General features: G+C 43.8%; 2 protein-coding genes across 2 annotated transcripts in view; one reads left to right on the forward strand and one right to left on the reverse strand.

Moving 5' to 3' along the window:
* The window catches only part of LOC109522263 (myosin heavy chain, fast skeletal muscle-like), a 12712-nt gene extending 6303 nt beyond the window's left edge, over window positions 1-6409 (forward strand). Inside the window, exons 25-39 of the mRNA XM_019880657.1 lie at window positions 2355-2744; window positions 2813-2939; window positions 3095-3213; window positions 3305-3501; window positions 3566-3749; window positions 3818-3983; window positions 4072-4196; window positions 4310-4618; window positions 4698-4901; window positions 4991-5116; window positions 5185-5355; window positions 5438-5542; window positions 5624-5719; window positions 6048-6179; window positions 6279-6409. Coding sequence (XP_019736216.1) covers window positions 2355-2744; window positions 2813-2939; window positions 3095-3213; window positions 3305-3501; window positions 3566-3749; window positions 3818-3983; window positions 4072-4196; window positions 4310-4618; window positions 4698-4901; window positions 4991-5116; window positions 5185-5355; window positions 5438-5542; window positions 5624-5719; window positions 6048-6179; window positions 6279-6299 — 2472 coding nt within the window. The 3' untranslated portion in view covers window positions 6300-6409. The remainder of the gene's footprint in view (window positions 1-2354; window positions 2745-2812; window positions 2940-3094; window positions 3214-3304; window positions 3502-3565; window positions 3750-3817; window positions 3984-4071; window positions 4197-4309; window positions 4619-4697; window positions 4902-4990; window positions 5117-5184; window positions 5356-5437; window positions 5543-5623; window positions 5720-6047; window positions 6180-6278) is intronic.
* A 4648-nt stretch (window positions 6410-11057) lies between these two features.
* LOC109522260 (voltage-dependent calcium channel subunit alpha-2/delta-2-like) overlaps window positions 11058-15222 on the reverse strand; it is a 17017-nt gene continuing 12852 nt past the window's right edge. The window contains exons 27-37 of the mRNA XM_019880650.1: window positions 15090-15188; window positions 14890-14981; window positions 14759-14806; window positions 14563-14634; window positions 13986-14138; window positions 13573-13625; window positions 13005-13060; window positions 12389-12512; window positions 12114-12223; window positions 11899-11981; window positions 11058-11452 (exon numbers count right to left, since the gene is read on the reverse strand). Of these exons, the coding sequence (XP_019736209.1) occupies window positions 11357-11452; window positions 11899-11981; window positions 12114-12223; window positions 12389-12512; window positions 13005-13060; window positions 13573-13625; window positions 13986-14138; window positions 14563-14634; window positions 14759-14806; window positions 14890-14981; window positions 15090-15188 (986 nt within the window). The 3' untranslated portion in view covers window positions 11058-11356. The remainder of the gene's footprint in view (window positions 11453-11898; window positions 11982-12113; window positions 12224-12388; window positions 12513-13004; window positions 13061-13572; window positions 13626-13985; window positions 14139-14562; window positions 14635-14758; window positions 14807-14889; window positions 14982-15089; window positions 15189-15222) is intronic.

Below are 15222 nucleotides of genomic sequence, written 5' to 3' on the forward strand. Positions count from 1 at the left end.
CGTGCGTACTATTTCTCAAACGCCACTGTGATGTCCTCTCAATTCTTCAGGAGAATCTGGGAAAACTGATGACAAACTTGAGGAGCACACATCCTCACTTTGTGCGCTGCCTGATTCCTAACGAGTCCAAGACGCCAGGTGCGATTCTTTTAACTCTATTTCTTTTGAACTCTTTGACCAATCTTTCACGATCTATTTCGCTTGCAGCTTGGCTACTATTATTATCAGACGCCATATACAGTGTGCATTCTAATTACTGCATAAGATTATGCTAGGTGTCCTTGCGTCCCTTGAAATGCACTTTATGAATCGAACTCGCTCCTTATGATTCTTACTGTTTATTCACAAAATTCTGATCTGTTTAATTCAAAACAATAAATATTAGGTCTGATGGAGAACCACCTGGTCATCCACCAGCTGCGCTGTAACGGCGTGCTGGAGGGCATCAGGATCTGCAGGAAAGGTTTCCCCAGCAGAATCCTTTACGGTGACTTCAAGCAAAGGTAGCAAAGTCAAATGCTACCTACCACTGACTCTCAGTCATTCAAAAGATTGCATGCCAAATTAATGAAACATTTACATTTAGATACAAAGTGTTAAACGCCAGCGTCATCCCTGAGGGTCAGTTCATTGATAACAAGAAGGCCTCGGAGAAACTTTTGGGCTCCATCGATGTGGATCACACACAGTACAAGTTTGGCCATACCAAGGTAGAGTAAATCATTACTTTTCTTCTAATGACCGTAAAGAGCAGTTGTGTAAAAAAAAAAAGAAGCCAAAAGACAGTCAATGTCATGCCTTTCAGGTGTTTTTCAAAGCCGGCTTGCTGGGTACACTGGAGGAGATGAGAGATGAGAAACTTGCCGAGCTGGTCACAATGACTCAGGCTCTCTGCAGAGGTTACCTGATGAGACGAGAGTTTGTCAAGATGATGGCAAGGAGGTACGCTGTCCGTCAGGGTTTCTGGAATTTCCTTTCAAAACAAGAAAAATGACACCTTGAACTCAACTTGCTTACATATTTATCAGGGAGGCCATTTTCACCGTCCAGTACAACGTCCGCTCATTCATGAATGTCAAAACATGGCCATGGATGAAGCTGTACTTCAAGATAAAGCCTCTACTGAAAAGTGCAGAGACTGAAAAAGAGATGGCTCAAATGAAAGAGGACTTTGAAAAAACCAAGGAGGATCTCGTCAAGGCATTGGCCAAGAAGAAGGAACTGGAGGAGAAGATGGTTTCCCTCCTGCAGGAGAAGAACGACCTCATGTTACAAGTGCAATCTGTAGGTTCAATACCGAGTTCTCATGTGTCCTGCCTGTTCAATCGCATGCACCAAGCAGTGACATGGACCTGCTTGATTTGCTTTCTAGGACAGCGAGAACCTTACCGACGCAGAGGAAAGGTGCGAGGGGCTCATCAAAGCCAAAATCCAGCTTGAGGCCAAACTCAAAGAGACAACGGAAAGGTTGGAGGATGAGGAGGAAATCAATGCTGAGCTGACAGCCAAGAAGAGGAAGCTGGAGGACGAATGTTCCGAGTTGAAGAAAGACATCGATGACTTGGAACTTACCCTGGCCAAAGTGGAAAAGGAGAAGCATGCCACTGAGAACAAGGTGATACAATTACCTATATTTTGATAATTCGGCATTCAGCAATTTCTTCATCCTCAATTCTATGCACACTGCTACAGGTCAAAAATTTGACTGAGGAGATGTCTTCTCAAGATGAGACCATTGCCAAACTGAGCAAAGAGAAGAAAGCGCTCCAAGAGGCTCATCAGCAGACCCTGGATGACCTTCAGGCAGAAGAAGACAAAGTCAATATTCTGACAAAGGCCAAGAGCAAACTGGAGCAGCAAGTGGATGATGTGAGCGAGCCACATGTTCGGGCAGATGTCGAATAAGATTGGATTTAATGGAAAATATGTTTATTCCTCACAGCTTGAAGGATCACTGGAGCAAGAAAAAAAGCTTCGTATGGATCTTGAAAGAGTTAAAAGGAAGCTGGAAGGAGATCTGAAGCTAGCTCAGGAATCTATCATGGATCTTGAGAATGACAAGCAGCAGTCTGATGAAAAAATAAAGAAGTACGTACACTTGGCGATTTACTGTTTTCATCCAAGTGACGTGTTGTAAAGGGCACAGCTTTAACACATTTTATTACTGCCAATGACCATCTACAGGAAGGACTTTGAGGTCAACCAATTACTGAGTAAGATTGAAGACGAGCAAAGTCTCGGAGTCCAATTACAGAAAAAGATAAAAGAACTTCAGGTATTTGGTGACAAGCTTCAGAACATAAAAACAATGAAATATCTTGAGAAAATTGCAACTCAAAATGTGTGCCTTTCAGGCCCGTATTGAGGAGCTGGAGGAGGAGATTGAAGCCGAGCGGGCCGCTCGCGCCAAGGTGGAGAAGCAGAGGTCTGATCTCTCCAGGGAACTCGAGGAGATCAGCGAGCGCCTCGAAGAGGCCGGCGGGGCCACCTCCGCTCAGATCGAGATGAACAAAAAGCGCGAGGCCGAGTTCCAGAAGCTGCGCCGCGACCTGGAAGAGTCCACCCTGCAGCACGAGGCCACCGCCGCGGCTCTGCGCAAGAAGCAGGCCGACAGCGTGGCCGAGCTCGGGGAGCAGATCGATAACCTTCAGCGGGTCAAACAGAAGCTGGAGAAGGAGAAGAGTGAATACAAGATGGAGATCGACGACCTCAGCTGCAATATGGAGGCCATTGCAAAATCAAAGGTGAGAGCATTTTCACCCTAATTCCCACCAAGAATGAAAAAAAATGTTTTCCTATGTTCTTCTTCCAGGTTCATCTTGAAAAGATGTGCAGGTTTTTAGAAGATCAACTGAGTGATCTTAAGTCCAAGAATGATGAGAATGTCCGTCAACTAAATGACATTAGCGCTCAAAAATCAAGACTTCAAACCGAGAATGGTAGGCATCACCTTGCGAAACACAAGAGCATCACATTGATTAGCAACCACAGTACTTGTGGCTCTACCTAAACCGAAAAAAAAATCTTCTTACCTCTTAGCTTGGTCCCGGTTCTATTTTCATTTGAATGTCTTGAATACACCATCTTTGATTAGGTGAATTTGCACGTCAGCTGGAGGAAAAAGAAGCTTTGGTGTCTCAGCTCACAAGAGGGAAGCAGGGCTACACCCAGCAGATTGAGGAGCTCAAGAGGCACATTGAGGAGGAAATCAAGGTAACGGGCCATAAAATCAGCCGAACAAAACGAAAAGATTATCTGACGATTAGCAGAGACTATTCAACTCTCGTCTTCTACTGGGTGGCAGGCCAAGAACGCCTTGGCCCACGCCGTTCAGTCCTCCCGTCACGACTGCGACCTTCTCCGAGAGCAGTATGAGGAGGAGCAGGAGGCTAAAGCTGAGCTGCAGAGAGCCATGTCCAAGGCCAACGGTGAGGTGGCTCAGTGGAGAAGCAAATATGAGACGGACGCTATTCAGCGCACTGAGGAACTCGAGGAGGCAAAGTAAGCTACGGCAAGGGAATGAAAATGATGGAAAACGATGGAGTCACCTGATGTGCCTTTGCAGGAAAAAGCTTGCCCAGCGTCTGCAGGACGCGGAGGAGTCCATCGAGGCAGTCAACTCAAAATGTGCCTCGCTGGAAAAGACCAAGCAGAGGCTGCAGGGTGAAGTAGAAGATCTGATGATCGACGTGGAGAGAGCGAATGCGCTCGCCGCCACCCTTGACAAGAAGCAGAGGAACTTTGACAAGGTGTCTTTTTTTTGGTATTTATTTTTAAGTCGACACACATCTGAATATTTCCTTTTTGATGCGTTTAGGTTCTTGCTGAGTGGAAGCAGAAATATGAAGAGAGCCAGGCAGAACTGGAGGGATATCAGAAGGAGGCCCGCTCACTCAGTACCGAGATGTTCAAACTAAAGAACTCCTACGAAGAAGCCCTGGAGCATCTGGAGACCCTGAAAAGGGAGAACAAGAACCTGCAACGTAAGACCCCTACCCTGATTTTCCCAAAAGACCAACACATTTAAAAAGCAAAACTGTCATCTGCTGTACGTTAACCTGTCAAATACAGAGGAGATTTCTGACCTGAGTGAGCAAATTGGGGAGACTGGAAAGACAATCCATGAACTTGAGAAGGGAAAGAAGGCAGTGGAGAGTGAGAAGAGTGAAATTCAAACAGCTCTGGAGGAGGCAGAGGTAACGATCGTCATATTTCAAATCATAGCGGGGAGGATGTCAGGAGAACTTTGACAACTAATGTCAAGGGAATTTCACGTGCTTCAGTTGATAGATGTCCTGTTTGTGCACAGGCTACACTCGAGCACGAGGAGTCCAAGATTCTTCGCATTCAGCTCGAACTGACCCAAGTCAAGAGCGAGATCGATAGAAGGCTTGCGGAGAAAGATGAGGAGATTGAGCAGATCAAGAGAAACAGCCAGCGTGTGATCGAGTCCATGCAGAGCACTTTGGATGCTGAGGTCAGGAGCAGGAACGATGCCCTGAGACTCAAGAAGAAGATGGAGGGAGACCTGAATGAGATGGAAATTCAGCTCAGCCACGCCAACCGCCAGGCAGCTGAAGCCCAGAAACAGCTGAGGAATGTCCAGGGACAACTCAAGGTACAGACTCTAGAACAGATCTCGAAGAGCAGCTTGAAAGGAGGCAGGTACTGATTTGTGTGAATGTTTTGTCGCGTAGGATGCCCAGCTTCATCTTGATGAAGCCATAAGAGGTCAAGAAGACATGAAGGAGCAGGTTGCCATGGTGGAGCGCAGGAACAACCTGATGCTGGCTGAGATCGAGGAGCTGCGAGCTGCTCTGGAGCAGACGGAGAGAGGCCGCAAAGTGGCTGAAGCTGAGTTGGTTGATGCCAGTGAGCGTGTTGGTCTGCTTCATTCTCAAGTGCGCTTCACACATGCTTTCCAGAACAAAACCAAAAGTTGTTTTTCTCGCAACAGCTTCAAAGTAAGCATTTGTTTCTTTTAAAATAGAACACCAGCCTGATCAACACCAAGAAGAAGCTGGAGGCTGACCTTGTCCAAGTTCAGGGTGAAGTGGAGGAAGCTGTGCAGGAATCAAGAAATGCCGATGAAAAGGCCAAGAAGGCCATCACTGACGTGAGTTTTAATGTCATTTACCTTCGTGTAAAAAGCTGCTGTTGAGCTCAGGGTTGTTTATGTTGCAGGCTGCCATGATGGCAGAGGAACTGAAGAAGGAGCAGGACACCAGCTCTCATTTGGAGAGGATGAAGAAGAACCTGGAGGTGACAGTCAAAGACCTGCAACACCGCCTGGATGAGGCTGAGAATCTGGCCATGAAAGGTGGCAAGAAGCAGCTCCAGAAACTGGAAGCTCGGGTAAAGATCTCCCTAATCTCGCATCCAGACTCCTGAAGGACAACAAAATTGTGGACCATGCTCAACGTCCATTTTGTTTCAGGTGCGTGAGCTTGAGGCTGAGGTAGAAGCTGAGCAGAGGAGAGGATCCGATGCCGTCAAAGGCGTCCGTAAATATGAGAGAAGAGTGAAGGAGCTCTCCTACCAGGTCGGTGTTAGTTTCCTCCCTCATGTCAACCGTTATATGAACGCCGTGCAAAATAATACAAACGACTCACGTCTCCGTCAGACTGAGGAAGACAAGAAAAACGTCAACAGGCTTCAGGATCTGGTAGACAAGCTGCAGCTGAAGGTCAAGGCCTACAAAAGGCAGTCAGAAGAGGCTGTAAGTGTCATGTTGGCTTTTTTTTTAACAGGATAGTGCCACATACCGTATAAAATGCCATCCAGCAATCTGATAGTCATCAATCAAACCTCCTCCACTGGCCACCACCTGAAAAATTGCTATTTTTACAAACAAATTTCTGTTGGATTGTCTTTGTTAGTCGTCAAACAAAACAAATATATTTTAAAAAGCCGAATTTTGAAATACACATCATTTAATTGCACAGGAGGCTTTACTATTGTGGCCCGTGAATGCATATTCCACTTAGCTGTTAATAGTTGACCAAAGCAAAATCTGCTGTTCACTCCGCTATTGAACTGTCCCGCAGGAGGAACAGGCCAACACTCACATGTCCAGGCTGCGGAAGGTTCAACACGAGCTGGAGGAGGCTCAGGAGCGCGCAGACATTGCAGAGTCACAGGTCAACAAGCTGCGGGCCAAAAGTCGGGAAATCGCAAAAGTGAGTATCACGTTGCGAAAAAGCATAGTCGCTGTCACGCTGCTCTGCTGTCATGTGACACTAAACAGCTACCGCATCTTTCTTGTGTTCGCATTGTAGGCGAAGGATGCCGAAGAATGAGATGCAACCTCAGTGAGGGATTAAAATGGGAATCATAAAATATGAGCTTTCATTGGAATACTCTCATGACATCCTGCAGATGTACATTCAATAAATCAAGTTTGCCTGTCTGAAGACTTTCGTTTTCTTGAACGCGCCAATGTTAGTGATGATTGATGTAGGAAGTAAGACTGCGTGCACGCGTGTGTGTGTGTGTGTGTGTGTGTGTGTGTGTGTGTGGTTACTTTAGGCTCAGGTGTCTGGTACAAAACCGAGATTGGAATCCAGAAGGTGAACTCCGGCCCCGTTGCCTCTGAAGAACAGGTTTGAAGAATTCCAGTCGACATTTTTTTTTTTTGTGGGTCAGGAATATTTGAGATATCTACAATGTCCTCGTTCAAACTTAATTTACGATAACTAAATGCATGTCGGTAATTTGAATTGGAATTATGACTATCGTCAAACTGGAGCTCCAGATAATTTACATTTCAGACAGCTGCAATTTTCATTGCGCATATCTGCAATTGAGTAAATATCTCGAAAAAACAAACACCATACAAATATATGGCCAAGAGAAATTATTTGTCCAAGGCGAAACGACATTATAGAGAACTGAAATGACAATTGTGAATTCTGAAGACAGTCTTTGCCAATGTTATGTTTTTATTGATTTATTATTTATTTATTTTTTTTTACGCATACAACTTTTTGTTTGCCGACCAGTGACTTCATCAGTCCGCACAGTCAGAACATAGGAACATTTGTCGTCTCTTAAAAGACAACTGCCAAAGTGGAAAGTCGTCAAACAAAATTGAGCGCCGCCGTTCCGAAGGTGCAACACGTGCTAAAATTGTCAGCAGGCAACATAGCGAACGGCTGCCACTATGCGCTTCCTCTTTGGGGAGTATGTTCAACTGACATAGTGACAAATAAGGGCTGCCCTTTGCACCCTGCACTGCACTTAATTAGGCACCTGCTCACCCCAGAATGTGAAGCATCCAACGATAACACACCCTCGTCTAGTTCTTGCTGAATTACGGTGACGCGCAGCAGGAGTCACCGTTTTAAAAAAACTCTCCGGTCTAAAATTTTGTTCTCATCACATCAGTCACCAACAACATCTGGCTTAACCTTTCCATAGCATTTTTCCCCCTCTGCACAGGCAACATTAACTAGTAGTCCATATGCTACCTAGTTATTCATGTGTCTCATTTGTTGGTGTTTATTTGATTGACAACTGCTCTTACTCACTTGCGACTAAATATTTTGCAGCTAAAAAAACTATCATTTTAAAGGAGTTTATAGTCCATGATATAGTCTATATTAGGAGTGCTCAAACTTTTTGGAACGAAGATCGACTTTTCGATCAACCAACCTTCCGCGATCGACCCGTTACCGCGCACATGCACGCACATTCACACGCATGTGGGTGCAGTGTACATTAACACAAAAAAATATATTACTAACATGCACAAAGACACACAAATGGTTGTTTGTTTTTTTTTTTCTACTCCACACCCCTCGCGATCGACTTGGGACAAGTCCGCGATCTACCGGTCGATCGCGATCAACGTAATGGGCACCCCTGGTCTATATGATGAAACGGTCTAGAACAAGCAGGAGAAGCTTGTGCAGAATGTTCAAGAGTCAGGATCATGTTTCTCCTTGGTATTTTTACGAAGTGACACTGTGAGCAACTGCGCGAGCGACTTGACTGAAGGATTTGTCGCCTGATCCACACCATTTATTGTTTTTAACCCTTGACAGCTGACAGGGCAGTGACATCGAAGAGCCGTCAAACCACATTATGCTACAGAGATGTCAGTTCGGCGGGCTTTTATGAATGCCTGAAATTTTAAATGATCAATAATTTTTTGAAGATGGGACTTTAAGGGTGGCTGGATCAGCATGGCAGAGACTTGTTTGTTTTTTTTCTCGCTAAATTGTTATAAAGTGTTTTAAAGTGATCCCATACATACCCGGTACTCCCCCACGTATGGATTTGGCGATGCTTCGCCAACAGGAGCTTAGTCTGGGGCTGTTTTATTTCCCTTTCTCCTTCCTCATGTTTTTCTTTTCATTTGAGAAAACGGGGTACCGTCAACCACTCTGTTGATCATTGTTTTCCTTTGTCTCTTGAACAGGTTGTGTCTCTTCCATTTCGTTGCACCTTGTGGTACAAGGACAAAAAAGCTGTAGAGAAAACTTTGCAATCCCTCCTAGGAATAATAATGACGCAAAGCTGAAAAATGAAAAATATCAAGAGCATTTAATCACCAAAGATATAAACATTGAAATATCCATTTGTAATGTGACGGACTGACAAAATGTTTTACAAAGTTAAGCTCGTTTGTATTCTGCGGAACGCTTTGCGTACAAAAATGAGGTGGCAGGATGAGAAGGCTGGCACAAAGAGCGGAACGCCGATCCCCGCTTGACGACAATGTAAGCCGAATGAAGAGCAAAGTTAGTGCAAAAACATTGAAACATTCTTTCTGAGACATCAACTGACAGTGTATCGTCATTTCTAATCTCTGGATATTTTTTGTGTTGTTTTTACTGTACCCGCCTAAGTGTCATACACATTCAATACCTATCTGTCTTAAACAAATATACAGATACAGATCAAATAAATGCATACCCATTGTAAATGAGGTCAGCAACAAATACATCAATTTTATTGAGAAATTAATTCATAAGATCCCTTACACATGCCCTCGCCTTTTTTTTTTCCTCTTTGAGCTGAATAAATACATAAAAGTGTTTTTGGCTTCACTGAAGTCAAACGTTGTTCCTCATTCGTTTCCGCAAGATGTGCACAAGAGGAATGTTTCATATCCTTTCAAGTATGTACACAAAATTTTTTCCAAGGGTTCCAAAACATCATGCAAATAAATAGCGGTCATTGAAAACAAAACTACAACACTGACCTTCATGAATACTTTGTGGCTTCTCAACACTTTTTTTGCTCAATATACAGCATTGTTGCTTTAAGACCGAAATTCAAAGCCACGGGGTTAAAAGCAGTTTTAAAAAAAAGTCTTTTGAAAGCAATCTTCCTGGCACACCATCTCCCGACCATGCTGGGGCACGGCAAAGATGCAAAACAAATAGCCCGACAACGCAAACATTCACTGATTTCAGTCATTCGTGGCGGGAAAGACGCAAAATGAGAGAAATGTGGAAGAAATGTACGAAAACGGGCAAAGCCTGTGCTTTGAGTCAAGAAAACAGCAGCGGGCCCCATTTTCACAACCATTCTTCCACAAGGTGGCCCCGCCCTTCTTAAACTGTGCTGTGCTCTTGAATGGAAAAAAGTCTCATTTGTTCTTGAGGTGCAATCAAGTGTCGTTTGTTCACTGCAACCTTCCCAAGTCCTTCGCATGGGATATGCAGGATGCAGGATGAACGTCAACGTAACATCCAAAGTGAGTGCCACAAGGCACTGCAGGATGAAAAAAATCAGGCGGGCAGAGGGGAAAAAGACAGACCGGTATTCTGCGGTCACATTATTTTCTCCTCAAATAGCTTCAAAAAACCCCAACAAGATTTTGACCCTTTCACGCACCCTGTAACCTGATAACATGATAAGCTGTCCACTGTAGTGACCGCTGTCCCTGAAAAGGGTTAATAGCGTCGCGGGGACAAGGATGGCGTCGTGAGTTGCGATCTGAAACAACGCAACGTGCTGAGGGTTGCCGGCGGAAATTGCAATTCACTTGGATTGAACTGTAAAGTTGAGCCATCGTGGGATGATTCTAGGGCAGAGGTGGTGCATGAAGAAATGCTTCGACTGTATTTGGTTTGTGTGCAAGCTGATCTGCAATATCAACAGGACTAAAATAGAAACTAAAACATTTTAAAACTGGGGTCGTGAAAATTCCCGCAAGACTTGGCCCCGTCAGTTGAATTCAACAATGTACCTTATTGCAGTATTTTTTTTTTTTTTTTTAAAGAATGAAACTTGCTTGAGACTTGTACGGATAAAATTGATATTGCTGTCATAAGGAAACGCCGTGCCACAGTGACGAGTCACTTTCAAAAATGAAAAGTTGTCACACACGATACAGAGAACACAGAAAGCTGCTCAGAAGCTTATGCTCCCTGTACAAGAAGCAAACACAAACGCATCACTTCACCCTTGCAGAATAGCATAAAGCATTCAAGATTTGGAATTGCTAACAAACATCTCATTCAAAGTCCTGTTGCATTGTTATAAATTGATTTGGTTCTTTATGAAGCGATTAAATGAACTGATCAACCAAATACTACATTTAAATCAAACTGTATTGTGTTTTAAAAAAAAAACAAAACAAAAACAAACATCTACCACAGCATTATTGCACTGAACACTGCATTATTTCACCTTCTAATCTGTTTGAATCCATATAAATGACCATGATATTCAATTTTAATTGCCAAATGTCATGTGCGTCATGTTTTTATTTTTTTTCTCAACGGAAGCACTTCAAGATCTTCTCAGACATTTCACCACAATTATTTGGTCACGGATACGTATGGTCCCGTTTCTTAAGAATGCTTGGTTTGTAACTTTTAAGTGTCACAGACAAGTTGTAAACAGGTCATCATGTGACCAGTGATTAGAATTTGTACTCCCGCTTGGTCAAAGAACTTTAATGCGAAGAAAAGGCCACAAAAAAAAAAAAAAAAAAAAATGTGTGCTGTTGGTCAGAATTGAGCTCTAAAGTCTCTCTATCCATTTTCATTTGTGTAGAATCTCTTTACCATCATGATATCAGAACTTGTGTGAACTCATCAGCATTCATTGCATTGAAGCGTGAGCACATTTTATATCGCCGGGGCACATTCAGCATCAATTCGTGGCTCTTATATGCCGGAACGCTCCAGAGAGGAAGAGATGATAACGAATTCCTTATCACCTCATTTGGCCCCAAATTGACAAGTGTCCCACTTGAGTGTTATTTTGTTGTCCGGTTAAAGGAATGTTTCAACTGACCAGTGAGAAATAAAAAGAAAAAAAATGCTGATCCAGAAGATGAGTCACTTGCTTTGGGTACCCGACCTTTAGTCGACATGTCAGTGAATGGCAGCACGCGTCAGTGGCGCAAGAAAGGCAGAATGAGTTGAAGGACAAGAAGGACCCCCATGGAGGGCTGCACGAAATCTGCCCGTCCACACTCGGAAGTATTTTCCTGCAAATGAACAAGATATTATATAACATTGTACGTGCACTCTTGATTTTAGTAAAGTTCGGCCCGGAAGCATGTGGACAATGGCATTTATTTATTTATTTGTTTGGTTATTTTTATGACTCCAGTGGATTGAATGTAAAACTCAAGCGTCGACTTACAACAGGTTCAAATAAACTACGATACATACTGGACACATTTTAACAATGAATGAGATCAAACGAAATGCTGCTTTTTTTTTTTTTTTTTTTTTTTTTTTATTCGTGAGTGCAGCAAGTGAAGGCGTGGCAATTCATGCAATGCAAATTGGTTCGACCGTATTTACAATTACATCAAAAGTCCAAAGCCCCTGCTAGTGGACATCAAATATTCTCCATAAAAAAATCTGTAGTTCCGAAATGCTAAATGGAGCAGAGTACCTCATGTTTTTGTATTGTTTTTCTACTCACTAAGGCACTGAAGTCAAGGCAGCTTGTCGGACCTCTCCGATATCGTGCGTTGCTCAGTACCTCGCAAGGATTTTCCTCCTGGACTGAGTGTTGTTGGTTGAGGACACCAGTGCTAACGTTAATGTGTGAGTATGTATATGTGTGTGTGTGTGTGTGTGTGTGTGTGTGTGTGTGTGTGTGTGTGTGTGTGTGTGTGTGTGAGTGAGAAAGGATACACTCCGTCTTGACTTGGCTCAGCCTCTCGATCTCACAGGAGCTGCAGGGGAGCGTCTCGGCCACCACAAAGAGGAGGTTGGTGTTTTCTATCCGCTTGGCGTGGAACAGCCTGGGAGGACCCAACGGGAAAGTGAGAAAGAGAGAGAGAGAGAGAGAGAGAGAGAGAGAGAGAGAGAGAGAGAGAGAGAGAGAGAGACTTGGATGCAGCATGTGAACAGTACACGAGATATGGCGGCGAACATTGCAGTGGGGGGGGCTGAAATGAAAAACACACCGCGAGCAGTTGCCACAATCCTGCAGCACGTTATACGAGTTGGTGGTGTTGGTGAAGAAGAACTGGCTTTGGATGGTCACACAGCTGCTCGTCTTTATCTCAAAGCCTTCTATGAAGATGTCGTCTGGAAATAAAACACATTTTAACACACCGTATTTTCTGCACTATAAGGCGCTTCGGATTATAAGGTGCAACTTCAATGAATGGCCTAAAACTGTTTTCATATGTAGGGCGCATTGCATTATAAGGCGTATTGAATTGAACCTCCAATAATGGCTGCGGTTGCGCTCTGCATCCACTAGATGGAGCTACACTAAAGGGAATACAATACAATACAGCTTTATTTAACATATGACACACACATATATGGGGTTGCTATAATGGCCCAAACTAATAAATATGATTCTGATTCTGATTCGAGTTGACATGCGTACCTTTGAGTGTAAACAGAAGACTGAAAGCGTGTTTCAATGTTAACAGGACATACCACAAAAATACATATTCTGAAAATTGTGCTTTTGTGGTGATCTGTTCTTATCAAAGCAAGAAATTGGAAAAGAAATGCAGTTTAGATTTTTGACTTTCTTGTGTCCAACCTTTGGGAAAACACTCATACCTTGTTGGAGCCAGCTGATGTGTGCCAGTCCGTAAAGTAGCTGCTGGATCAAAGACCTGAAGAAAAGTTATCCCTTGTTAAAAAGTACTGTACCCCAAAAAGGAAAAAAAATAAATAAATCAATAAAAATAATAATAATAATTAAAGCCCTCAACAAAAAAATGCACGTAATGTTGAGCTGCAAATAGATGAGTCAGACAGAGACACGGAGAGGCAGCTGACGCCTGAGCAGCTCCATGCACGAAAGTCATGAGACAGTTAGGATTGCTTTAAAGGGCAAGCTGCATGCAGACGTGTCAGTTGATGTGAACTTGAAGTGCAGTAAACTGGGCGGCAGGAGCTCATCTGGAAGGATTTGGACTTTGTAAATCCTCTCCCGCTGCGGACAGCATGTAAAATCTAAAACGAGCCGTCGAGGGCACTTGAGCATGCGCCGCCCGAACCCTCGCCCTCCCCCCCATTAATCCCCCGCACGGCAGCTGAGTGTGTATTGATTTTAGCCTTGGGGGGATTACAATGACATGAACATTTGAATTGAAATATTATTTTTTTAAAAATGAAGTCTCACCAGGCCACCGTGGACGTCCACCACGCCAAGCTGAGGATGTCAGCGACGGATGGCTACAGAAAGCATCAAGGGGTTAAGAGGGGTGGTTGAACGCATCCTCGGCGCAGACAATGCATGGTTCCAATGACAATGACAAATGCGTCACCCATACGATATTGATGAAACAACACCGCTAACTCGCTCATGTGTGCCAGGGTCACAATTTCCAATACATTCCTCACACTCACGTGGCGTTCTTATATTGAGTGTGTGTATGTGAGGAGGAGAATGTACCGTATGTGCATGTGAGAGTATGTGTGGCGGTAGGCGTGGGAGGCGGGGGGTATTTTTGTTGTGTAAGGCATTAGTTAATGAACACGAGGATTCAATACGATGAAGCTCCTGACAAACGAAAGCACAAGGCTTCCTCTTACCAAAAAGAAGCGTCGAGGTGCTGCCCCGGTGTGGCTGCTGCTGACAGGCTCACATGCTGACTGGAAATGAAAAGTCTGTCGGCGGTTGAAGATGGAGTTGTTATAGAGCGCGTGCATCAAGTATGGGTCCACATCTCCAAAAAATAGTCCGATCTGTAAGAAAAGGAAAACCCGGCCTCTTTTATTTCAACTACGGGGGATCGATAACAGGGCAGGCAAGCCAGACAATTGTCAAAACACAACAAGAAGAAAAACAAGACAGTTTGTCTCGGTCCCAGCAAGTATCAGAAAAGTTCACTGCCCATTTTTAGCAAATGTGTTATTTTTTAATTTTGTACATTCGTAATCATCATTGCATTTCATGATCAGTTGCTGCCATCTTTAGAGCAGATAGTGTTACTGCACTGACAGAAACAAGGCAACAACTAGAAATACATTTACAGCAGTGGTTTGAAAACATTTTACATCAAGTACACACAGTAGGTTGATAGAGATTTCACCACCTGTAGGTAATCTCTCTTTCTTTGTATGCTTTTGCGATTATTTCCCTTGACACCTGTTATGCTGAGATACTGACCTTTTTCCAGTGATCTCTTTGATTAGACATAACCAGGAAGCCACCGTCATCAATGAGGTAGCAGAGGAGGTCCTTTTGACAACAGACACATTGTCATACGTTAGACGTCATTGTCATGAGGAATTAGCTGACATGAATAGATACCGGATTCATGTCAGCTCATCACACCCTTCATTCAACGTTTGGTGTGGCTTACATCAGTGTTCACCTCACAGTCCATCTCACAGCTCCTTGATGGTCCACACTGTGTGACAAAATGTTTGGTGACAAAATGTTTGGTGAGGCAATCGGACGGCAATAGCAAAGTAAAAAACGATTGAGACGTACCTTGTAGGAGCCTTGCCGGGTGTCTGACACGTTGCTGGCCAGTATCTTGAACTTGTCTACCCACGCTTCCAGGTCCAGCTTTACGCCCACCACTAACAGCCACAGCAAGCCGGAGAAATCAAAGGGGAGCAACAAGTGAGCAACAGAAAACAGCATTTTGAGAAACCGGTGTTGCTGTTTTTTTTTTTGTTTTTTTTTACCTGCAGGCTTGAGAAGTTTGCCTCCTAAATTAACCTCCACAGCTGAACTAACCAGGATTCCAGCGGTGCCATTTTCTGGTCCTAACATGTCATCCAAAGCTGTTCAGAAGGGAAAAAAAAATATATATATATA

Source organism: Hippocampus comes, unplaced genomic scaffold (genome assembly GCF_001891065.2).
Source record: "Hippocampus comes isolate QL1 unplaced genomic scaffold, H_comes_QL1_v1.1 scaffold68, whole genome shotgun sequence".
NCBI classification, from domain to species: Eukaryota; Metazoa; Chordata; class Actinopteri; order Syngnathiformes; family Syngnathidae; genus Hippocampus; species Hippocampus comes.